The sequence below is a fragment of the Poeciliopsis prolifica genome, unplaced genomic scaffold, assembly GCF_027474105.1.
Source record: "Poeciliopsis prolifica strain line A6 unplaced genomic scaffold, Auburn_PproV2 SCAFFOLD033, whole genome shotgun sequence".
NCBI lineage: Eukaryota > Metazoa > Chordata > Actinopteri > Cyprinodontiformes > Poeciliidae > Poeciliopsis > Poeciliopsis prolifica.
Window position 1 is genome coordinate 1,572,323 of NW_026562408.1, and position 25,262 is coordinate 1,597,584.

Sequence of the window (25,262 nt, forward strand, 5' to 3'; positions counted from 1 at the left end):
GAAAATGGCCTCAAAACAACAATATCATCGTTTGTCACAATAACTTCTGTGACAATTTATTGTTGTGGTTTTTCAGGAAAAATATCTGCAGAGATTTATGGAAACAAAATGTACTTTTTGACATTTACCTGAACAGCATGGTTTAACTCTGACATGAGGCTTTGCCGTAGCTTCTCGTCACTCGGGATGCCATGCAGAACGAAGTCTGGAACGTAGGCGGGGCAGTACCCTCCGAACAGAGACCGACCAAAATTGGCAATAGCCGGCTTGGAGTAGTTCTCCACTAATTTTGCTCTGCAGAAACCAAAATATACAGTAAAAACATAAATCTATGCTTCTGTTTGAGCTGATTGGAGTGAAAACACAAGGAGTTCATCGGACTCACCCCGGGAAGGGAACCAGCACTTCCTCCTGCCAGTCCTCCGTCTCTTCGCTCTCACTGTCTCCGAGCGCGCTGTCCGAGCTTTCGTTGCGCGGTATCTCCCAGTCGTTGATGGAGGACGGCTGGTACTTTTGGTCCCTGTTGCCGTCGTTTCCCTCCTGATGGAGAGCGGGACACGGCCGTGGATCTTTGTCGTGCTCTGCAGGACAGCCTCTGCAGCAGCAGGCGTCGGACGAGTCTGTGGAACTGCATCTGCACCTCCTCTGAGCAGAGGCAGAAGAAGAAGTGTCCCGCTTCCTGCTGGAGCCCAAAGTCGTGTCCAAACTCCGACGACTTAGTGCATTTTGAAAACTGTGTTCTTGAAGTGGAGGAGTCCCAGATGGATTCAGTAAATGTTTGTGCATAATGTCCGTGGACGCCTCCTGGTTGAGCAACGTCCTCGACTCCTCGTTCTCTGAATCAAAATACTCGCTGCAATAGTCTGAGCATTTGCTGCTCCACTGGGGCATCGTGCTGGACACCCGCAGCAGAGCTGGAGTTGCCTTGGTCTGATTGGTTTGGTCCTCAGCTGCACCGGAGATGATGGTCTTCGAATGCAGGTACTGCTTGTGTTTTTTGATTTCCGCCTTCATCTTCCGCCTCTGACTCTCTGTGTCTGACTCGGGAGACATGGAGTCTCCGATGAGGAAAGTCACTTTGTTTGCTGGCCCCTCTTCCTCAGCCAGGACCAGTGGTAATGTCACAGTATTTCCAGGTAACACAGGTACTGGGACAGCAGAGGTCTTATCAGGGGGCTTCTTCTCATAAGTGACCCCTGAAGGCCAGAGAACCTGCATTCCTTGCGTCTCAGCTTCAGCGTTTCTACAGTCTGCAGTGACAGAAGAGAGACACAAACCTGATCCAAGTTCTGTGGGTGAGGCTGAATCAGGAAGTTTAAGGTCTCCCTTGGTGCGAGCTTCCAGGACAGAGGCCTGCTTCCTGGGGGAGGCAGCGCCGAGTCGCAGCACTGTTTCCATCGGGACGTCGCACAATTCCCTCTGCAGCTCTCTGGCCTCTGCGACCTCCTCGGCTCTAATTTGAGAAATTGTGGCCTCAATGGTTCTGGACTGCAGCACGCTACTCCTGGACCCTTGGCTCACATTGCTGTCCTCCTCGTCCTCTTCTTCTTTGGGTGGGTCGCTGTGCTCCACCTCCATGTCTGTGTACGTGCTGCTCTGCAGGCTGTTGTCTGAGCGGTAGCTGCTGTCCTCAGCCTCCGTCTGCTGGCTGTGGGCTCCTTGGGACAGGTAGTCCCCGCTGGGTTTGTGGACGGTAACCAGAACGTAGTCCGACTCCTCCACCTCCCCTTTTCTCAGGGAAGTGGTGATGAGCGAGCCGGGCATGACGATGGCCTCGTCCTCAGCGCTGTCCAGCATGTGGGTCTCCAGCAGCTCCGAGCAGCGGATGAAGTATGTAAGAATGTAGAGGAGCCTCTGGACCAGATCCTGTCTGCGTCCGACTACCACTGTCCTCGACAGCCGCACCGGAGACCCGATGGCCCCGTATAGGTCCCCTACAAAAGAAGAGGGGGATTATTTCAAAATAGTATCAAGAATGTTTTGCTTACAGATTCAATCAACCAGGTTGTCCAGGATTAAAAGACTAACATCCCAATAATATCCAGAGAAACTCATCCAGGAGTTTATCTTTATAAAGATTAACTGGACAAACTGGAGAAATCTGGAGTCAACACACAGCTTCAGCTGCCACAACTGGACCTAGAGATCGGGCTGAACATTCAGAGACACATAAAGATGGCTACAAAGAAAGGTCTGATAAAAGGCTAAACTCATCCAGGCGTTTGTATTTAGTGGCTTTGATTCCTCCAGCAGCAGCTGATCTGGAACGCTGCTGCTGGCGTTCTGACTAAAACACCTGGTTCTACGTCACCAGGTGACTCACTGAGTTAAAGATTAATCTGCTGCTGTTGGATCAACCTTCCAGATCTCCCAGGTCCAAACATGGAGAAGCAGCATTCAGCTTCTATGAGCCATAAATCTGGAATAAATTTACAGAAAACTGAAAAACAGCGAAAACACTGAGTTCCTTTAAATCTAGATATCTAAGATATCTTATAGTTGGTTTTGAAACATAAACGCAACACTGATCAACATATGTGATGTGTTTTAATGAAGTTACTTGTCAAAATGTAATGTTTGTGTCTGGCTTTGCAATTGGTGCCTGCATGCTGTTTTAGTGACTTTTTATTTTTTGTTTTTATGTTATTAAGCACCTTTTTTAAATCCTCTATTTTTCTGTGTTGCATTTGTTGCAAAGGATTTTCTTGAAAAAGAGGTTTTTAATGTCTAGGGGTTTTTTATCCTTGATCTGCCTTAATGCTGAAAAGTGCTATAAAAATTAACTTGATTTACTTTTTTTTTTTTTTTTTCTTTTACTTACTGTCTAACCTTATTCTGGAAAACTCCAGATGTTACCATGTGCAAAAAAGTATTTGCCACGACTTGGGTTCTTTCTTAAAGATAAGAAATTAAAGTGACCGAGCTGCAGTTTCTATAGTTCGGCAGTAGGTGTCAGCATTGTCAACGTTTGAAAACCCAAATCAATTTGCTGCTGCTTAAACTAAAGGAACTTTAACAAAGACTGCTTAAAAAAAATCGTCCATATGAATTATTAAAACACATCTAAAGATCCACATATTATCATTATTATTGTTGAAAACTGCATGATCACGGCCTTAATTTAAAATTGATGACTTATTCTAGTGTTTGTATGCTTTTATAAAACGTTAAATACAGCTACACAATTTAAAAATGTCTGATAATCTTAATTCAAGTTGTCTTTATGGAAGATCACAAAGAAGAGTTTGACAGAATAAAGTTATTATCTCTCTCTTTAAATGTCTGTGCAGGTGTGTGTGTGTGTGTGTGTGCGTGCGTGCGTGTGAGAGACAGTCTCACCAAGCTGCGCCCAGAGAGGGTTGTAGGGATGCGTCTTTGCCAGCATGTCTACGCTCTGTGAGGAGTGCTTCTCCAGGAAGATCTTAATTGGCGGCTGCCCATTGGGCATAACGGTGGGCACCCAGGCCAGATGATTGGTCAGGATGGCTGTTAGTAACGCAGGAAGGAACCTGGAAAACAGCACAAAGTAGAGTTCAGAAAGGATGTTTCCTCCTGACCTTATTTGGGTAAAACCAAATTTCCTGTTGCTACATGGAGCGCTTTGACCACACTTTCCCTTCCCGAGCAAACCTCTTTATCAGAGCAGAAATGCACACATGAATACACTCGATTCTCATGATTCACTTCTCATTTCAGCGAGCGTCTACTTCCCTTCCTGTCTCATGACTCAAAGCTGCAACAATAACAATGATGGAAGCCCGGTTCCATCACGTGCCAGAACAAAAGCGGCGGCCATCACCCACATCGATCACAGGGCCAAGTGATGGAATCACTCATGATGAGTACAGCCACAGGTTGCCATGGCAACCTGTAGTCAACAGCATGCAGATGTAGCCCGGAGAATGTCATGGTAACCAGCAGAAATGAAGTCATCCTCGCTGGGAAATAAGCTGCTACCGAGCAGAGACTGTTTCCATTTTAGGATTTTAGTTAATGAGTCTGCGGGGGTTTGGAGTCTCAGTTTGCACCAACGCCTGACAATGCAGTCAAATAAATTCACTTTGAATCAGATCATCTGCAGACTGTTGATCTGCAAATAAATCTGATGTTTTTTCTATTGATTAATGGAGTCAAAAGTAAGAATCTTCCTTTATGGTTTAAAATCCTTTTTATCAGGAAAGAAATGACTAAAAAACTAGATTTTTCTTTCTTATAAATCAAAAAATGAAATTGGCTGCATATACTTGTAAAATTCCTTCATTTTTGCTCACAATCTTTATGAATAAAGCATGTTCTGGATTTTCTCTGGCATTATAAAAGGGGAAAAAAGAAGAAAATGCTGCCTCTAATGATGAAGGTTACTGAAGTAAATTTAGATCAGACAGGAGAAAGCATTTAAAAAGTCTTGAACACGTTCAACAAATCACTGATTCAACGATGATGATCTGTGAAATGATCTGCAGCCTGACTGGACTTTGCCACTGTGACAATAAGAAGTTTGAGTCTGGCAGGGATCCTTTCACTGAGTTTTTTTGTTTCCAAGACAGAAGCAGAATAAAGCTGAAGCTGTCACAGGGACTCTGTAAGTTTTGTTGAGAAGAGAATGAACAGTGTGTGTGTCGATCCGCAAGCATTTCTCTGCACACTGAAGTAACAAACCAACGCAGATACAGAAATGTGAAACATTTTAGACAACAGGCATCCTTTTTTGTTGCGATTTGAGGAAGGCTTTAGTTTTTTTTGGTTTAAATATTAGCTTAGATTTTCCAGTGTTTGACAAAAGACGACACTCAACTGGTTTTTGGAGGCCTGCTCCATCAGTAGGGCCAGCTCCCTCATGAAGTGGCTGCAGAGCTGGTTCTTCTCCGACGCGCCAGACATCATGGTGAGCCAGACGGGCTCGGCCACGCGGGGCATCGTGTAGAGGTCACAGATGGTCATCCTGAAGACGAGGTATGGCGAGGGGCAAAAAGGGAACGAGGGAGGAGTAAACAGACACATTATTGTCTCATGGGAAACAAAGGAGATCTTAGTTCACAGAGCTTCACTGTCTGCACTGAGGCTATGGGAGACCCTCGCTGTGTGTGTGTGTGTGTGTGTGTGTGTGTGTGTGTGTGTGTGTGTGTGTGTGTGTGTGTGTGTGTGTGTGTGTGTGTGTGTGTGTGTGTTTATCGTAACTGTGCATTGAACTAAACAGTGTGTGTGTTGCATGCATGTTGCACAGCTCTTTGGGCATTTGTCCATTGAGAACAACCAGCGTTCTTCGCGGATCGTGGGGCGTTGGCGAGTGCGTCTCGGCCTCGGGCCAAGCTTTCACACTCTGGAAAAATCTTAAAGATGCAAATTCACCTGCCGTCTGATGAGCTTGAAATAGTTTGACTTGGTCTAACAAAGGTTATCAGCAGAAATCAACCCGGTCACAAGCCGTCAAAGAGATGCGTATAAGGGGTGAAAACGATTCCAGAAAATCGATCTCGTCTTGCTGGAAGATTCTGGAGATCGACATCTGGAAACAGATTGAACTCCTGACCTCTGACCTGTAGAGTTCAGCAAACCGACCAGCTGTCAAACGGCAAAAAGTTCGACATATTTATGAAGAAAAATATTTCCAAAGCAGAATTTACACATATATTTTATTTGTTCAAAGAATTAAGTCTGTCACAACAACAGACTTTGCTGGATGATAAATTGTCCCAGAAGTTATTGTGATAAATAACATTGTAGTTTTGAGACCATTTTCATAATAATGCAAGAACACATTGCAAAAGATCAATAAACAGAACTGGAAGACATATTAAATACGCAAAATAAACAAACAAAACAACAGAAACGACTATAAAGTCCCTGTAAACAAAATTGTCCAGCAACAAGTTGAGACCAAAACACCAAACTGAAGCTTTTTGTAGAAAGAGAAAAACAATAACTCATGCAAATGGAAAATACTCAGCTACTTTTAATTTATTATATGATTAATTAATTAGTTGATTTTTGTGATTAAAAGAGGTTTAGCAAAGCAACTTTAACCTGCCCTCTAAGACAAATTTCTATAAGTGACATTTGAGAGTCCAGCAAGTTTTTTTTTAAATAAAAATGAAAAAAAGCATGAGCCAACAGAGGAGAAGCAGAAAGTCATAGAAAACTAAGAAGCAACTCCTCACATTTAAAAAACATCTCCAGACTTTCTGTACGTCACCAGAGGCAACGCGTCATCATCAGGATCAAATGACCCAATAATGTGTCAGACATTCCTGAATTATGAACAGCTTCATGTTCCCTCTACCCCTGCTGACCCCGCGCCGTCTGTTGTGTGTTTGTTCATTGAGTGTTTGCGATTGTGTGGAGGTCTGAGAGCGAGCCAGCCAGCGCTACATGAGCAGGGAATACTGGTTTCAGTATCCCTGCTGCAGCTGTTCAGGTGAACTTAAAAAGAGCTGGCCTCAGATTGAGGAATGAAACCGACGTGTCGGTGGGAGGCCAGATTTTTATTACCTCACTACGGAGGTCAACGCAGCCCAGGAGACACCGATTGGTGCCAATGTGCCATTTCTAGAGGCCAGAAACTAATTATTCTAACGGTTTTCATTTGAATGGAGCCTTTGTGCAAGAAGGATGTCTTGCACAAAGTAGTTTCCTAGCATTGTTTCATGACTAAAAAATAAATGAAAATGATGTGCACTACAGTAACAAAACAGTGGCCAAAATCAATTATTCACATGGCAAATTAAAAACAACCTCTATTTTCATTTGTGTAATTTATCTTTTTTCTCTCTACAAAATATTGGTACTGATAAAATCTTCAGTCTGGTGTTTGGGTTTCAGCTTGTCCTTTTTTTGAAGGACTTCACATAAATTGTATTTTTTGTTCCCGTTTGTTTATTTATTATAGATATTTTAAATGTCTTCCAGTTTGAGTAGTAACTGGAAGACATTTAAAAACAAAATATTACCAAATATTTTGGTTTGCTTAAAATAAGACAAAACTACCATGAGCAAGATATGGAAACTTGTTTTACAACAGAAACGCTGATGAAAAAATACTTATTCCTTTAGCAGATTTCTTATAAGATATTTCGCCATATTTGTAGTGAAATTAATATTAAGGAACTATTGACTGAAACAAGCTCTTATTGCTGCTAATATATTAAAATAACTTTTCAGCAAGAAATACAAGCTTGTTTTAAGCAAGTAATTCCTTTATACTGATGAAAATCTTCTGGCTCCATTGGCAGATTATTTCACTTTGCAGTGACGTTTTCATTACAATTTAAAATGTATTGATCTTTAAGAATGTGCTCAAGCATTTTTATGCCAAATGTTCAATAGAACATTATATTTTATCACAATAACTTCAGGGATCAGAGGAAAATTAAAGAATTGCAACAGATGTTGCTGTGCCGCGACGTTTCTGATGCTGTAACTTTCACGTAATCGTCCCTCTGCTAAGTGCGCAGCTTATCTTTGCTGGCATGTGTGTGTGTCCACCCTCCGACGACGTCAAAGCCACATCAGCTCTGCGGGCGGGAATATCTTCCAGTTTCTTTCTTTAATGTTCCATGAAGTCAAAGCCCCTTAATGGCAAAGGTGGCCCCCCAAGACTAGAGGTGAAATTTTGCAGATGCTTCTCCAGTACAGGCCGTAAGTGTTTCTCCTGCTGGCACTCGGTATTTACTATTCTGGTGCTTGCTTGTGACCAGGTTCTAGGGAGGTAGTGTTGCCGCTCGGGCAGCTTGGGTTGCTGTTGCCAGGTGTCAACAGCCACATGACCGCAGCAATGCGGAGACCTCACACGAGGAACTGCCAGCACGCATGCAGCAAGTGAAAGTTGTGCAGAGCTTGAGAAAGAAAGGGACGTGCGTGAACAAACAGTGAATTGTGTGTTTTATGAGAAGCAAACAGTCATGGATCAGTGGCAGCATGTCTGACAAGTGCCGAGCTCCACGTACGCGCTGATGCAGCCTAATATGTACAAGTATCCAATTAATGTCAACATAAATACAGACTAAAGCCTTCCTGGAACTGGCATTTCACACAGCTCGAAATAAAAACAACTTTGTTACCAAACGCTGTCATCTATCCTACATCATGGCTACAATGTAGGGAAACACGGGGAAGAATGATTATTTTTTACTACAAAATGTGGTAACATTTCATAAAGGGTTGAGTGAAAAAGAAAAAGACGTCTTTAAGGTGACATGTAGTGACAATTGCCTTGAGACTTTGTTTGGTATTTACTTAATTGAATGTTTAAATGTGAATAGGCCTTCCACAATAAAACTATTTTTTCTGGACAATAAATTGTCTCCGAGTTTATTGCAATAAAAGATAATATTGTTGCTCTGTGAACATTTTCAACTTTAAACCCTAATAAACATTTAATTATAAATGCCCAAAGAAATAAACAAAAACAACAGAAGTAATAACATAAATGATAATATCACTAAACAAAATTGTCCTTTAAGAAAAAAAAAAAGAGACAGTTGAGACCAAATCAATAGACAGAAGACTTTTATCATCCAGTTTTCCAGAAAAAATATTATTGCAACAGGCCAAAGTGTTGCAATAAGCAACATTTGGGCTTTTTGGCAGCAGAAAATAATGCCAAAAGTTGCAGAAGAGTCACATAAGTCTAAGATTTATATTTTAAAGGTCAAATCAAGAAAATTGAACTCCACCCAGAGATTGAAAAGTACTCCATAGGAAATATTGTCTCCCTGCAATTCACCACTATTGCAAATGAATCCTTAAGTCGAAAACATTACATAAATAATGTCAGATGGATGTAACAGTTACTTTGAAGAACAGAACCAGAAATATATTCCTTAATGCAGTTCACAGCCAGTAACTTCACCCACTAACTGGTATAAATGATGTGAGTTCAAAGACTGTGGTTTATAATTACTTATTTGTTTTAAAAGATCTGAGTGGAGGCAAATTGTACTTGAAGTTTAAGATGTTTGGTTTTCTGAATAGAAAAAATTTACTTTGTCTTGAATGGGAAAAAAATGAATAATGTGGAAGATATGATGTCTGGAGTCTTTTATGGTGCACTATGACATTAGTTTCATGCTTGTTTTTCCACTCATGGTCTCCAGTGCAGCCCCCACTTGGTCAATATTGACGGATTTTATTACCAACCTAAAATAACACCCATTTATCTGCATTTAATCCTGGCAACATACAATCCCGACATGAAACTGAGCAATTCAAGCATTGAAAATTACTTTGTTTCCAACACTGCATTCTCAGTATTTGTTAAAATAAAAATATCAGGCTGCAGAAAAAGAAGAAAATAAAATAAGTGGATTGTTAAGATGGGAGAATGTGGGTTGCAGCCTAACCTGAACTCGTTGAGCCCATCGACCATTCGGCTGTAAGCCTGAGCTCTCTGACTGGCATCTGCTGACCGCCGACTTATCTTCATGGCCTTGACAGTGATAAAACACACACACACACTTTTAATATCGCCACTGAAGTTGTTAAACAGAGAAATGTGTGGGGAAATAAATGACAGAAAGTGGGACAGAAGATAAACTGAACCAATTCTAGAAAGCAAAAGTGCAAAAGTCAATTAAGCTGGGAATCTTATTAATAAAATTGTTCACATGAAGGTTAAGAACAGTAAGCAGTTTGTTTTAAAATAGACAGGCTGCACTTACCTGCTCAATGGCACTCTTTAATTTGTTCATGTGGCTTTCAAAGAGCGGGAAGTGGGAGAAGAAGAAATCCTGGAAGCGGCTGCTCTCTTCAGGGTTTGGCGACAGCGTGAAGATGATTCCGATGGCGATCTTCTTCTTCCTCATCACCCCGAGGCTTTGACTGCCGCTTTCATCCGACATGTTGAAGCTCTCCTCCACTGACCTAAACAAGAGCAGAGTTCACAGGAAGTCAACTTCAGACAACAAAACGAGACGGAAATAAAAATACTGATCCGAACTTTTTCGATTCTGACATGCTTGACTGTTACAACTGGTGCTGGCAGGCTGGGAGTGCTGGGAGATTAGCAGGCCAACAGCTGGGTTTACATTAACATCCTGTCTAGTCACAGGACTGTGTGATTGTGAACGATCATTAGCGCATAGCAGCGTCGTTTGTCATTTTCCCAGCTGTCTCTGGCTCAGGGGAAATCCTCCAACAATAAACTTTACAAAAGCCAGACGGAGCAGAAAGGAAAGGCAGACATAGAGCGATTCAGTAAATAGAACTTTATGTGGTGGCAAATTAAAAGCTAAATGCTAAAACTAACTTTGTAGGACTAATATTTTTAACAAATGTCTCATTATTTGAAATAACTCTCCTGAAAACCTGAGAGAAGCAAAAAGTTCATATTTTGTAAAAAGCCTGAATGAATTTTTATTCAGTCAGAATTTTAGTTTAACTTTAATGTTTATTAGTCATTTATTTCTTAATTTTAAAAGAGTTAGTTTAAATAACTTCTATATTCTCATTTAATTATGTTATATCCATTATTACTAAGTATTAAAAATGTTTGGACATTTTGATGAATAAATGTTCATGTCTTAATTTGGCTGATTTTGAGCTTTATTTCATTTTCACTGTATTTCTTTAATTCATCATACTCTAATTTTTTTATATCATATTTGTATTTAGAATTTTTTAAAATTTGTTAATTTACAATTTTTTTTTTTATGTCCATCAGACCACTGCATCGTAGCCCTATTGCAATAAACAATACGTCGATTATTAATAGCATAATGAATTAAAAGCAGTTCGATAATTTCTATTTGCATGATTTTTCTATTTCTTCTCTACCACAAACTAGATGACAAAACTCTTTGGTCTCAACTAAAACAATTTTTAAAGATAATTTTGCATTTTAATTCATTTTATTTGTTTTGTTTCTTTATTTTGGATATTTAAAATGTCTTCCAGTTCCACTGTTAAATATTTATCAGACTTTAAAGTTTACTAACCTTTAAGAATATGTTCTTGTGTTATTATCCCATTGTTATATTATGTGAAAACAGTCTAAAAATAATATTATTGTTCATTATAATAAAGTTGGAGGTGATAAAATAGTTGCTTTGCCTTACTCAAACTAGAACAAATTAAAACATGTTTTATAAGAAGGTTTATGTTGCAAAACTAACATGACTGTTGTTCATTTTTTGATAAATTTAATCCATTTATCCGGCTTAAGATCTGCCGTGTGCATTAAGGTTGTTTTAGAGCCGATGCAGCTGCTTGTCGGCGTCTCACCATCGAGGGAAAACGCCGTTCTCCAGGCTGGTGGTCTGACTGCGCAGCCATCTGCGCTGGTAGCTGGAGGCGCAGCTGCTGGTCAACGAGGAGCCGGGAGACGGGAAGGGAGTGATCAACAGGCTGCTGAGAGACGCTGTGGGGACACGAGGAGAGAAAAAGAGATTAATGGAGATTAATCAAGACGGCAGGAATGGAGTAGGACATCGACGGAGAACAGAGAATAGATAGAGGATGGTGGGAGACAAAAGCAAAAAGGACGAGTGTGAGTCAGACAGCAGGCATGAAGGGTTACTGATTCACAATGACACGATTCCTACACAGTTCTGGAGAAACTGAAGTATAATGAATGTTTCTGGTGACACACACACACACACACAACCCCCCCCACACACACACACACACACACACACACACACACACATACACCCCCTCCCCCCCCACACACACACACACACACACACACTGTCAAGAAAAAAATAACAACATGAATCAAATACTTTCATTATCACCATCATTTAAAATTAAAATCTTTATTCCTTGTTTTTTTTATCATTTTAATATTTATAGGAAATAGAATAATATAGAATAATAATAATAATAAAAAAATCCTTCACAAGTTCAAAAATGGAAATCCGATGTGAAATATAAATATGCACCCAGCTGTGAAAGCTCCTTTCGCTGCACTACAATCAATTAAAATGCAAGAAATTGTCAGATGGTTTTGCAGCAGAAAGCAGGTAAACATGCCTCCCAGGACTCAACAGCAACCGACTTCCTCCAATTCACAGGCAAACAAACGTTTTCAGGGCACAACTGACAGACAACATGCATTTTATTTTCTAGTTCTTGGTGCCCGACCCCTTTCTGATACCCTGCCCATGTGAACAACACCCTCTGCTTGCATGTTCTCAAAAAATGTTTTGTCGTCTCAAAATTCTCAGTTTTTCTAGGTTTTTATATTCAGGAAGGTTTTAAGAAAGCCATTTTTGTTTTAAACAATTTTAAAATGTTTCTCTGCCTTCACTTCCTGTGGAACAGTCGCATTTTTTTGTGGCAGTTTTGCCAAAATTAGTCTTCCATACCGCTGGTGTGAGCTAAATAAGAGAGAGAGAGGCATTTAGATCAACACTGTAGTTTGATTAAATAAAATTTTCAGATTTTAACAGCTAAGCTTAATAATCACAGAGTGGTTACTGCTGATTAGAGTTTTGTACAATCGATCATATGAGCCAGAAAAACTAATGGAGAAGCGCCCTCATTTAATGGAGGAGCATGTTTGCATGCGTGTGTGGGTCAGAGTCGGACAGGATCGCTCCATCCCAGCGGCAGCGGGAGGCGGAGGGCAGCAACAAAACCAAGATGACAGAATGCGACTCAATTTAGAAGATCATTTACTAGAAGCTGGTTTTGAGAGCAGCTAAATTTAATCGGCAGCATGTGACTTCTGTTTGAGCACCAGGGCCAATACCAGCCATGCCAATTGGATGTTATGTTTGCGGAGAGGGAGGAGGTGATGAGGGGGCAGAGGTCAGTTTCCACTGGACAAACTTTCCAACTCCCTCGTGGGGTCATTTTCCCTCCTTCTCCCCTTGGATTTAAATATTTCCCCCCCCCCCCCCCAAAAAAAAATCCTTATTTGAGTCATTTGTTTCTCACTTGCGTGATATATGTGGTTTTTTGTGCACGACAAGTGAAACTGCAACTGAAAAGCTACTTGATAATAAATAACGGCTTGTTCTCCAGTTCTTAGTCTTGTGACCTTGATGAGACGTTAGAGCGAGTTGACCGCATCGACACAGGAAGTGTTTGGGGAGAGAAACAAAAACAAAACCCTTGCTGTGCAACGCACACTCGAGGAAGTTTACACCAACACAAACAGACTAAAAATAAATGTTTAACTCTATAATTGATCTGACCAGAAAAGGTGATGTAAACATCTTGGTTCTTCCGGTCAGAATGAACTTTAAGCACCATTCGGAGCCTGGTTGGTGAGGCTGTTCAGATTGTAGGTCAATCCGGGCTTTTCCTGATCGTCTCATTAACCCACCTGACCTGGCGATGCCGCTGTCCCGCTCGTCATGTGGACCTCGGCCCGGCATGTCCATCGGGTGACTGTGGCCTGGATGAAAGAAGCAGAGAAAGCAACAGGTTGGCTTAGATCGTATGTGTCAAACGCGAGGCCCGTGGGCCAAATCTGGCCCGCTGTAGCTTTTTATGTGGCCTTCTAGTTTCTAGACTAACCACTAATTGTGTTTAAATATTATGTTAGCCATCAAATCAATGCAATTTTTATTAATTCACTGCCAAATTATATCAGTTTCTTCAGAATTTTTGTGGAAATTAATGCAAAAATCAACAAAACCCTGAATATAAAACTGGGAAATAATTTTTTCTCAAAAATTGTTAGAAATGTTCTTATTTGTACTAAACAGCTGCCTGAGCCTTAACTGATGTCAGATCTATACAGCGAGTAATGAAAAGTTACATTTACCATCATAAATAAGTGCAAAAATTGCATATATTTCCAAATTAGTAACACAAACTTAGATTTTTATTGGAAAAAACCCCAAAAAACTCAGAATCAAAGAAATTCTGGAGGGACTGAAGAGATTTCCAACAATACTATTTCAATTTAACTTTTTTTTAAAAAGATTTTAGCAGTTTGTGAACAGAAAACAACTCAGCTGTGATTAAAAGATTGGAGAGCAATTAATAAAACACCTCAACTTCAGGCTACAACAAAGCGACGGTTACAGCTGACCTTTGAACTGTTGCTGCACTCTGAGGTTTTGCAAGTCAATGAGGAAGTGTCCCAAAGAGTAAATAAAGCAAGAAACCACCACTCCTGTGGTGTGATGATCAGCTGATGATCAGCTTTCTCAATAGAAGTTGGCATCACTCAAAGACTCAGTGTACTGAAATACGTTGAGGGGAAAAAACCAAGCGATTCCTCTCACAAGACTGAGGTATGAAACCGCAAACAACGTAAATGAAAGAGCTATAGATCACGCGATGTGGGTTGAGATGTTGCTGGATGTGTAGTCTTCCCACTTTCCAGAACAAAAGATTTTTATTTTTTAAGGAAGCAGGATTTAACCGCCACTACTGAAGGCAAATGAGTGATCTAAAAATGAAAGAACGTATGTGTGTGAAATTTAATCCACCCGATAGGCATCGACTTGGCAGTGAAACTTCTCAACACAAGACACATTCATTATTTCACAGCTTAAAAATAAAAAAAGACTACTAATAAAACAGAGCAAACATCTGGAACTTTCTGCAGCAGTTGGACTCAAAACAACACAAATCCAGAACTCGGAGCGTTGCATTCATATTAACTCTAGAAGTTTTTCAGAGTGGTTTAAGTCATTGAAACTACACTATTTGGGGACAGCTGAAACTCTTGGGAGTTTAAAAATCCAGGTTAACTCATCACTTTTGGTTTTTACGACACTTTGGTGCTGCACCATGTAATATACATCTAATAGAAAATAAATGGCAGAGTAAATATTTATAGAAAACCTTTTTATAAATCACTATAAAGCCATTGAGATTAGGGCTGTTTTACTATTCCTCTAATTTATTGCAACTAAGACAGGATCTAACTTTTTTAAAAATCCCAAACCATCCATTCTATGCCAGTATCTTAAATTTTTCCTCAATCTTGGGTGAAAAAAGTAAGTCTACATTGTTTAGAATATGAAACAATGCATTGATAAAGACATCTATAATTTAAAAATCTATAATTACAGAGGTTTAAAATATTCAGGAATAGGAGACCTAATGTTTGATGTAGATTTCTCCTTTTAAAGGATTCATTAAAAAAAAAAGAACTGCATCTTGAAAAACTGCCTTGTGTTTAACATTATGGACACCAGCAGGAATATCTGTGGAGAAAGCATGCTTCATTAGTCTTCACAAGCCTGTTTAAAAGTTTATTAAGGAAAAACAGGAGAAAAGGCACAGTTCAAATAAAGTCTAAAAAGCTTTATAGATACAGTAAAAGCAAGTGGGTGAATAAAAGAAGAGGAGGAAAAGAAACTAAAGTGATGACTAATACGACAGTAACCAACACCCAAGAGCCCACCATGCATTAATAAGTCTGCAATGCACCTGGTCACAAACTACAGGCTGATGTTTTCACAAAGTCCGAGTGAAACTTCACGACTGTCAGAAGAAAAGTTGCAGAAGATATCTGAATTTAACTAGAAATTGCAACATTTCTAGTTAAATTTACCGATTTAACTAGAAATCAGGAGTTCTGTTGAACTCCTTTAGAACAGTGGTGTCCAAAGTGCGGCGCGTGGTTCAGTTAGAGCCCTCGCTACTATTTTGGGCGGCCCAATTAAAGAATAGTCAAAATTTGATTAGATCCACATTTAAAAATCATGTTGGGGTTTTTCACTGATGCCAGGCTTTTCAAAATAGATGAAATCTAAAAGTGGAAAATGTAAGGTAGAGTATTCATCCGGGTTTAACTTATATTAGCAACAAATTAAATAATTCAGTTGGCTACAACCATTTCATAAACTCGACAAAATATTTTTCTCTGTCATATTGATTGCTTGCTTTTTCAAACTTGTTTGAACTAAATAAAAATAAATCAAGAGTGAATAAAATTCTGCTCCTGTTGCAAGAAACAAAAAACAATCTAAAAAAACAAAAAAGGATGACCAACCTGTATTTTTTTTTTGATCTGGCAAATTTGCAAAACCTTTTTTGTTTGAAATCTACAATGTCTCGCTTGTCTACAGAAACCTGACTTAATTGATTTATGTCGCTGGTAAACATCCAATAAAATTGTGTTTGCAATCGTACTTTAAAAATTTTACTTGCTTTTTTAAATTGACTTTTTTGGCCCCCTGGCTGAAAAGTCTGGACACCATTGTTTCAGAAAGAAGCAGAAAACCCATTTGATTAATTTCAGCCAAAATTATACAACCCAGGTTCTATGCAGACGTGCTTTATTACGGCATGCTGTAACAACTTTTATCACTTGCAGGATTAACCACACATGCATGCTACACCGACGGTCACGTCCTGAGCAACCGCCACTACGCCAACTACAGCTGCTACACACACATGCAACTGGCACACGGCATTCGTGGCCAGTTTTTGAGCGCCAACCTGAAAAGAAAGAGGCGCTCTTGATGAGGCGCAGCGGGCCCTGTTCAGAGAAGGCCCGTCGAGGGCTGCAGAGCTGAGAAAATCCTGGGCAGCAAACAAACAAAACATGGAGGAGAAATATAAAAAAGAAAGAGGAAGAACAGACAAACATGAACCTTGATTAGTGAATGGATAAGGAGGAAAGCCGGCGGTCTCCCGCTAATGGACCGAATCGTTAGTTAAGATTTTTAGTCTGGAAATAAGCAGATAACTGGACAAAACAAGACAACTGGTATCATTCACAGGAAACACAACTTGATAAGTCATAATTTATCATCAAATCAATCAGTCAAGGTGTAAAACTGCACATTTAGTGTTTTCTGTGAGGATAAGGAAAAAGAAAGTATACAAAAGGATAGAAGCTGCCAATTTATTTAAGGAATACTTTGATACGAATAGGAGCATCTACATCCTGGACTGACTCAGTTTGTGCAGAAAGCGGATAGTTTCACAATCAGCAGCGAGTACAAAGATCAAAGATTCAGGAAGGCACTAAAAGCGTTTAATATTGTTTGATGAGGAGACGACTCGCTCAAAAATCATGTGATACAGTTCAAACAGTTCGTAAGGCGAGTTGAAACGCAATAAGGAAAAGCTGGTAGAGCTTTCTGTCAGGATTTTGTGTAATCTGGAACACTAAGTCTTCTTAAAGTGAGAACACCAAATAAATCAGGTGGTGAACTAACCAAAGGAAACGTCACTGTGGCAGAAAGCGTCAAGGTTTTTGTTTTTTAAACAACTGAAATTATCTGAGCAGTTGGAAATGTGAATGTAAATCCAACAGGAGAATATGTGCCTGAATAAAATGTCACTGTGGTTACCTATGCTCCCTAAAAGACTGTTGGGCCCCATGTGTTGATCTGGCCTCAAGGTGTTGCTTTCTGGTCCAATGAACTCCAGGCTGTCCTGCAATCTGTGAAAATGATTCATGCATTACCAAACTTCAAAATAAAACATATAAACTATGAAAACTAAAAACCTTCCTATGATAACTGACGGTTATTTGACACAACGAGGAACACGTCTGCCATGGGAATCAAAGTGAGACAGGTGTGCGCTTACGTGTTGAGACTGCCGTACACGCTGCCTCCTGTCCGGGCGGTGAAGACCTTACTCAGCATCAGCTGAGGTGGCGATCTGATATGACGATAGCACAGGGCAAAGGTCATCAACATGTCAACTTAGAAATATTCCTGTGTGTGCGGCAGTTATCCTTCTTATCTCTTTTTTACCTTGACTGCATTTATGCTCTCTTTAATTACCTGTTTAATGTCTAAGCAGAGGGTGTCTGAAATGCGGCAGAGGGCCGTTCAGGGCTGATTTTGTGCGTCTCCAAATTATTAATTCAAAAATTTTCTACACAAAAAGAAACTCTGAAATTTCAGAATTTCAAATGTCAAATTTTATTTTGAAGATTTTTCTAGAAAATTTCCAAGATTAATTCAATGTTTCTGCCTTTTTGCCAGAAATGTAGTTACTTTTTTATTATTATTCCTTTCCAGTTTTGGACCTACAATGAATATCGGGATACTTCATCTGCTTGATGTTGTTTGGCTTGCGACTACTTTTGAGAAGAGAATTTTGACCCACGTGGCAAAAACTTATGGACATCCCTGCTCTAAGGGAAATGCTGGTTCTGAATAAATACAACAATCTGAATGTGAAAATATGTTTATCTGTACCAAGTGAGACAAAATATCAACTTTTAAATCGGATCAAAGCTCAAACGCAGAAATTGTAGTTTTCTGACCTGATCTGATGGATTTTGAGAGTTGATCCTTTGTAGCTCATGGCTACAGAGCCAAACATCATCTCTCCCAACATTACAACATCAGACGAACACCTTGAACCCTGAAAAGGAAGGCCATCATTTAATACAGTTCTCCTGATAAAACTAAAAACCAGTTACAAGTTATGAATATGGATTTAATTGCACTACTTGTGTTAGAAGTTCTGCTGATCATCAATATAAGATGCTTTAAACTGATTAAATTCCCAAATATATACTTTCCTAAATACATATTTAATGAGAGATGGAGAGGCAGGACAAAAGGTGACACATTTCTGCAGTGTGCATTTAATTTTTATTCACATCTCCAAGCATTACCTGGAACCGATGGCCGTGCTCCTTGGACTCCCTTTCTGATGTACATGAAGAGGAGCTGTCCAGGGAGCTGCTGCTGCCTCGTGTTGGTCGCAGCTGGCAGCATTTCCCAAAAACCTTCACCGGGGCGTCGGTGCTCTGAGTTACAAACAACAAAAAATATACATTTTAAAGAACCAGCCTCGCACTCGAGTAACCTTATATGACCGAAAGTTGATTAAGAGGTTTAGAACTTGATTGCAGAATAAAAGTACATCCTATAACTTTTATATTTCAGACACAAGCATCTCATCTTTTATAGTAACTTTACAAAACCCTCTCTCAGGAAGCCATTAAAGCGCAACGTTGAAATAAAGCTATTATTTTGCTTGAAAATGACTGAACTTCTGAAGCTAAAAGTGATTTTTTGTGAAAATAAACTCAAACTGTTGGTCACAACCACAGAAACCTAACCTACAGGCACTTGGGTAAACAGCTAACTAACAGCAATGTGAGCCCAATCAGCCCGAGTCATGTGCCTTCTTAACTTGGCAGCCTATTCAGGAGGAATGCATTCGGGAGGGAGAGGGCGTGTGTGTGTGTGTGTGTGTGTGTGTGTGTGTGTGTGTGTGTCTCAGCTCTAATAGTCCAGCTGAAACCAGAGTTGTAGCTCATGTAAGAGAGAACGAAAGAAAGAAAAAAAGGAAGGAAGAAAGAAAGAGTGCAGAGAGAGAAAATAAATAGATGGTTGAGGAAAGATAATAGTTGCTTCATCTCCTGTAATCAAGTTGAGGCAAAAATAATTGTGCAATAAATTTCACAGGGTTCTGAAGCACACCTACATGACAGTGAGGCTGTACTGACTCAGAGGGAGCTTGTGTTGGAGTATGCACATGGGTGTGTGTGTGTGTGTGTGCTTGTCTGCTGCAGTGCAGTGTGAGGTGTACACAGAGTCCAGCAGCATGTGACTGGCAGTCATATGACTCTTTGAGAACTCGTGACTGAGCAGCGCTGCAATCACTCTCTTCCTCCTCACCGTCCACCATTCCAGCTCCACATCCTTCTTCAATTCCTGTTTGTTTATTTCCCTTTTCATGCACAATCGTTTAATGTACCTGCACAATTTTTTTTAAAATATGTCATTCTTTTTATTGCAGATTCCTTTATTATTTAAGTGGCTGTTTCTCCATTACAGTGTTGCATGTTTGAGCTGCTGGTTTGGTCAAATAGACTCTCCAAGAAGAAGAGAAAAATAAAACTCAAATACCTTCCAAAGCTTTAGATCTGCAGAATGCAACAAAGGTATTAACAGCTTCAAGCATTAATATGTTAGTATAACTCTTGGATTTTTTTTGTTGCTGAAATGAGCAACCTGAGCAACAAGGGAACAATCTGAGTAAAACAGATTTCGGTTACTTCGTAAGCTTAAAAAAAACAAAAACAAGCATGAAAGGTTTGAGACATGACAAAGAATATAATCTAGCAAACATGGTGCAACAATACAGCGTTGATATGCAAGATGATAAGGAGGTGCCATCTAACAGAACATGTTTGACGTTTCAGAGAAGTGAACATCACAAGACATTCAGTAAAACTGAAACATTTTGAGACATGAGTCACCTGCACTTGACCATTTTAACATGGATGAGATGTGGAGCAAACCGGAGAAAGAAAAACATAATGTGAAAAACAAAGCATAGCTATTAGGAGTCAAAAGGTAAGAACAAAAAAAAATAAAAATTAAGACCAATAAAAAAAACGAAACAAAACCAGTGAATGACACTCATGTCATGTGAGAACAAAAGAACGCTGCTTACACACACGCTGTCACCTGATTGTATTATTATTGGAGATAAGAGCACCAGAACAAACCAGTCAGTGTCAGACAGCAAAACACCACATGGTTACAAAAACACTGTGAATTTCATTTCAAAGTAAAAAGAACCACTGCACATTGCCATTTGCACGAAAAGTGGCCAAAGAGGCGTTTTTGTTTGAAGATTTATACACTGACACACAAAAAATTACATTTGTTGATAAATATTGCAACACTAGCAAACCAGCACACAAATGATAAGATCTGCCTAGAAGGACATGCCCTCAACAACTGATCACAAGACTTCAAAATGCTTTAAACAAGTCAGCAACACAGCAGCTAACTAATGGTTTCTGTTATCTGATACTGGACTGAGTAGGGCTGAAACAATTCATCGAATGATTCGAGTCCCTCGACTATTAAAAATCCTCGAGGGAAATTTACCTGCTTCGAAGCTTCGTTAATTAGCGCGCCGCGTTCAGGCTGGGACATTATTTGCGTTACGCGGAGCTCTGACTTCCGCCTCTGAGTTGTTGACCAAAGCTATCTGTTAGCGGTATGAAATCCATTCTTCGATTTCGGCCTGTGGGGATTTTATTGATCGGTTATAATGCTGGGGTTTTAAGCGTTTTGGGGGGACCAATAAGCGTCCTTAAAATGACTGGCGCGATGCATGGAGTACAGCAGCCTTTTCACAGGAGAGAAGTGAAATTCCCTGAGAAATTCCCTCTGCTTGTCCCTGTTGTGTCAGTTCTCTAGGTTTTGTGGAGTCAAAGCAAACCAACCCAAGTTATGTGTTTTTAGTTTATATTAATGTGTGAAAGAAGAACAGATGGACATTTTAATTGATTGCGGTTATAGAAAACAACGCTGGGCCTCAGGAAGATGCTGGACAGAAACAAAGTAAACGTGACTCACGGTGATTGGGGTTTCCTCTGTGCCCTTTTTCTTGGCATTGGAGTCAAAGAGGACATTTCTGCCGCGCCTCTCACAGTCCTGGTACACGATGAGTCTGATCTGACTGGGCTCCAGCTGGGGAAGAGGCCAGCTAAATGGAGGATTGATGGATACAGGAAAGAGGGACCAAAAGGAAAAAGAATAATGGCAAAGGAAGATGAAGATTGGAAACAAGAGGATGGAAAATGGGGAGGGGGACAAAATGATAAAAAAAAAATTAGAAGTTATTAACCTAAAACCTTGTGAGTTAAGAAAAATGAAACTATGTATATTAAAAGGAAAGATGCATCACATTTTTAAAAACATTTTTTACATAAAGGGTTGGATTTGGAAGAAGTGCAGGTAGGAAAAATTCATTTTCTCATATCTACCAAAATTATTGCCATTGCAAGATTTTCCAATATCAAGCAGCCCTGCTCTGAGTTCAAAGAAAAATATTAAAGGAAGGAAATTGAATTCCAGCTTAATTCCTTTGAGATGGAAACGGTTTAATCCTCTTTACAACTGAGAATCACCCATGTAGATGTAAATATGGGTTACTGGCAAGATGGTGATAAACACAGTTTAAGCTTCCAATGTTTGGACTGGGCATGGAAGATCCAGCCAAATCCATGTCACACCTCAACCTGCAGGGACAGGGGGTGGAGAGGTTAAAGGGCACCAAAACCTGCTCCTGCAAGACCACCACAGATCTTTTCAAACAGAAAGCTAAATCTATATTTGTGGACCAATTAAAACACGAGTCATTATCACTGGCCTACAAATCTATCAGATTATCTGAGTCATTATTAAGCCTGAAGGCAGTCATTTAAAGCTGAAACTGCAGAGTGACTTCCAGTCATGGGATTGGATTCACTGACCAGCTGAGTGAAAGAAAACCTTGTGATACATTCAGATCTGCCAATGCAAGCAGATATCTTGTAAATAAAGTCTTTATTTGAAAAGCTGCTGACATGATACCCCGACTTCCTCAGAATATATGTAAAAAAATGGAAGATAAACATGAACTTTCACACCTTTAGCTTGTCTTACCAACTACAACAATATTTGTGGATATTTGTGACCCTTCAGTGAACTCTGAAAGACCCCTTTGACGTGAATGATTTACTATGAGCTTTAAAAATGACAGCAGACATAGAGCTGGACCTAAATATAGCTTATTAACTGGAAGCAGTGACTCTATAAACACAAGCGCTGAAATCATTGATTAGGAAAAGTAAAAGAGGAACAATTGTTTTCCCCAAACCAACACACAACCGACAGCAGCTGCTTAGTTTTTGTTGGGGAGCTTTGAAAGGTCAAGGAAGACCTGTTGATGCAGGTCTGTGTGCATCACTCCCATACATCTCAGCTCTGTTTACCAAACAATAGTGTCCAAGTGGTGAACACCAGAAGAGGCAAAGTCATCTAATCAAGAAGGAGACGACAGCATTTACTTATCTGCTTCCACTGCTGCATTGATTATTTGTTGCCTCATTCATACAAAATACTGAATGAAACCAAGCAAATGTACATTACTGACATTTAGTTGAATTCAAAACAAAAATGCATTTAAGCGATGATAAAGTATAGGAGCCTTTTTTCAGGTAGTGTGTAGCAAACGGAAGAAAAACGACAACTTTGACAACTGCTGAACATAAATAACACTTTTTCAGGATTTATTAGGAATGCAACAGGTTGACATCTCAGACCTGTTTATATTGTGCCATGTGCTGCATTTGACAAAGTCTCTCAAATGAACCCAAATAATTCTGTTGATGTTGAAAATGAGTTACTATGGTCCAAAAACAAACTGTTGAGTTTGTCCAAGCTACAGGGAACAGGGATTTACCGCACTCACCAACAATCTTCAACTCATCGCTGCAAAAACATCAAGACGCTACTCATCGTCTCTCCAGACACACTCAGCTGGTTCTGCTGGCGTTTTCTGCTCATGTAGCCGTTTCACGTTAATGTTCGGCAACTTTGCCAAAACCAAAGCCATCTTCTTCAGTTTTCCCTTTTTGGCTTGAATCCTCGGGAAGGCCTGACCTCTCTAAGTCTGAGAGCTTACTGTGTGACGTAAACCCTGCCTCGCTTGCATAATGGGCTCAAATTGCTTTCTATGGGGGCTGGGTCAATATAGACCACAGACTACAGTGTAAGATGACTCGGGGAGTTGTCCAATAATATGCATGTTTGCAGCTCAGCAACTGCTGCTGATGAAGGTTTTAGTCATGAATTTGGCCTCTGTACAGGTGAAACGGGCCGACACTTACAGGAAACAACAAAAAGAATGAAAAGCACATTTTAAGTTTATTTTATTTTAGTTTTCAAATGCAAAAAATATTTTCTGTAATTGACCTGCTGAATGAAATTGCACATTTCAATCTCAGACTGATTATCTGTTCTTTCAACCACCAAACCAAAAACAACTTATTTGTAGAAGAAAATATATGTATATAATTTTTCAAATTCAAAATGATATGATCTACATTCCTACTTCAAAAAGGAACTGAACACTTTTCAAGATTAACTTCAGCAGTTCAAACTTCCCAGTGAAAATTAACCTTGTAAGCAAATCTAACATCTGATAAATACAGAAACCTTTGAGCCGAAGCTGGAAAACAAGCAGAGGAAGAACCATCCATCAGTGACCATGTGACAGTCACAGCACTGATGGAGCAGAGAGAAGTCATTCATAAAAGCAGCACATGACTTCATGACTCCTACATTCTTGTTTGTCTCTGACCTGATTGTTTAACCGGTTCTTACTCAAAGTTTCTAAAGGACACAGGTATAAAGAGGTAGATACTTCCTGGAGATACTGCCAAACTAAAAAAGAAAAAACCATCTTGGTATGTTAAACAGTAAATGTAACATTAAAAACAAAGCAGCACTGCTGAAATCAAAATCCTCATAAGCCACATCATAAGGTTTACTCCATAAAAACTTCCAAACTATCAACGCTGATCGATTGGATGGGAGAGGCTGCAAATGCTACAAAAATATATATATATATAAAAAGTCAATGTGTACATATCAAGTTCAGAAACCCTAAACAATGCAACCATGAACTATGCGATCAATGCAAGCCAGGTCAAATGTTACCCACTCCTACCTGAGCATCATCGCCGGTCCGCCAGTCTTTCCCCAGCCCTCTCTCCCGCTCTTTATTTCTCTCCTCTCCGCTTCTCCTCTGCCAGCCAAAGTGGGGGTCTAAGAATAGCGGTGGACTAAATTCACACAACAACATGAGACTATCAGGTGATCACAGCAACACTGTGTGTGCTGGACAGTACAGAGGCAGCAACAGAGCAGCCAGCCGGACTGCTGACAGCCAGAAAGTGCTGTGATAAGACAGTGACAGAGGGGATTTGTTTGTGTATTGTTTTCTAATCCGACTCTTTTTGTTCTTCACTCGCTTGTGTTTCCTCTTCCCTTTCGTTCTGTCTTCATCCGATAAACGTAAATGAGTAATCATTGGATTTTAAAACAACGCTAAGACAGGTCAATATCAGGACTCTTAACCTTTCAAGACATGCTCCACATGTTAACTTCAATAATTTGCTTAAATTATGGTAACTAAAATTCAGTGGATTTGACACATTGGCAATGTTTATGTTTTAAAAAAAAATAACTGACCATCTTCAGTTTTGCATAAAAATAAGTTTATTTAAATAAAATTCTTTTCTCAAATTCCATATCTAAGGAAGTTTGCTGCATACCAAAACTTATTTAGTGAAGTCTAATGTGCAGACATGCATCAGGTTCTTCTCTTCACCTGAAGCACAGCTTAACATATAATGACTTAAATGCACTTAAGCAACATGTATTGTAATGCTTTTAGGCATTTCAGTATACATTAGTAAAAAGATAGAAAAGTGGAGAGTAATTTTAGGTGTATCAACACGATCAATAAGAGTGGCAGTACTGTTGCAATGCAAACAATACCCTCCCTTTGTTATAACAAAGCAGTCTAGTTTCCTAGACTGTTTGAGTCTGACATCAGCCTATACTGACCTCAAAGAGCCCCAGCTC

The 25,262-nt window shown here is 39.8% G+C and overlaps 1 protein-coding gene across 3 annotated transcripts in view; it reads right to left on the reverse strand.

The window, feature by feature from the left end:
- Positions 1 to 25,262, reverse strand: part of fnip1 (folliculin interacting protein 1) — a 35,215-nt gene that overhangs the window by 3,480 nt on the left and 6,473 nt on the right. The window contains exons 1-15 of one of the 3 annotated variants that reach the window (XM_055051378.1): positions 24,343 to 24,810; positions 21,204 to 21,333; positions 18,494 to 18,628; positions 18,137 to 18,237; positions 17,449 to 17,523; positions 17,208 to 17,299; positions 16,348 to 16,431; positions 13,268 to 13,339; positions 11,218 to 11,353; positions 9,657 to 9,858; positions 9,339 to 9,424; positions 4,796 to 4,942; positions 3,340 to 3,509; positions 386 to 1,934; positions 129 to 294 (exon numbers count right to left, since the gene is read on the reverse strand). In XM_055051378.1, the coding sequence (XP_054907353.1) occupies positions 129 to 294; positions 386 to 1,934; positions 3,340 to 3,509; positions 4,796 to 4,942; positions 9,339 to 9,424; positions 9,657 to 9,858; positions 11,218 to 11,353; positions 13,268 to 13,339; positions 16,348 to 16,431; positions 17,208 to 17,299; positions 17,449 to 17,523; positions 18,137 to 18,237; positions 18,494 to 18,628; positions 21,204 to 21,333; positions 24,343 to 24,353 (3,156 nt within the window). In that variant the 5' untranslated portion in view covers positions 24,354 to 24,810. Of the gene's footprint in view, positions 1 to 128; positions 295 to 385; positions 1,935 to 3,339; positions 3,510 to 4,795; positions 4,943 to 9,338; positions 9,425 to 9,656; positions 9,859 to 11,217; positions 11,354 to 13,267; positions 13,340 to 16,347; positions 16,432 to 17,207; positions 17,300 to 17,448; positions 17,524 to 18,136; positions 18,238 to 18,493; positions 18,629 to 21,203; positions 21,334 to 24,342; positions 24,811 to 25,262 lie in introns of those variants that run through there. The other 2 variants (XM_055051377.1, XM_055051379.1) reach the window with 2 other exon arrangements.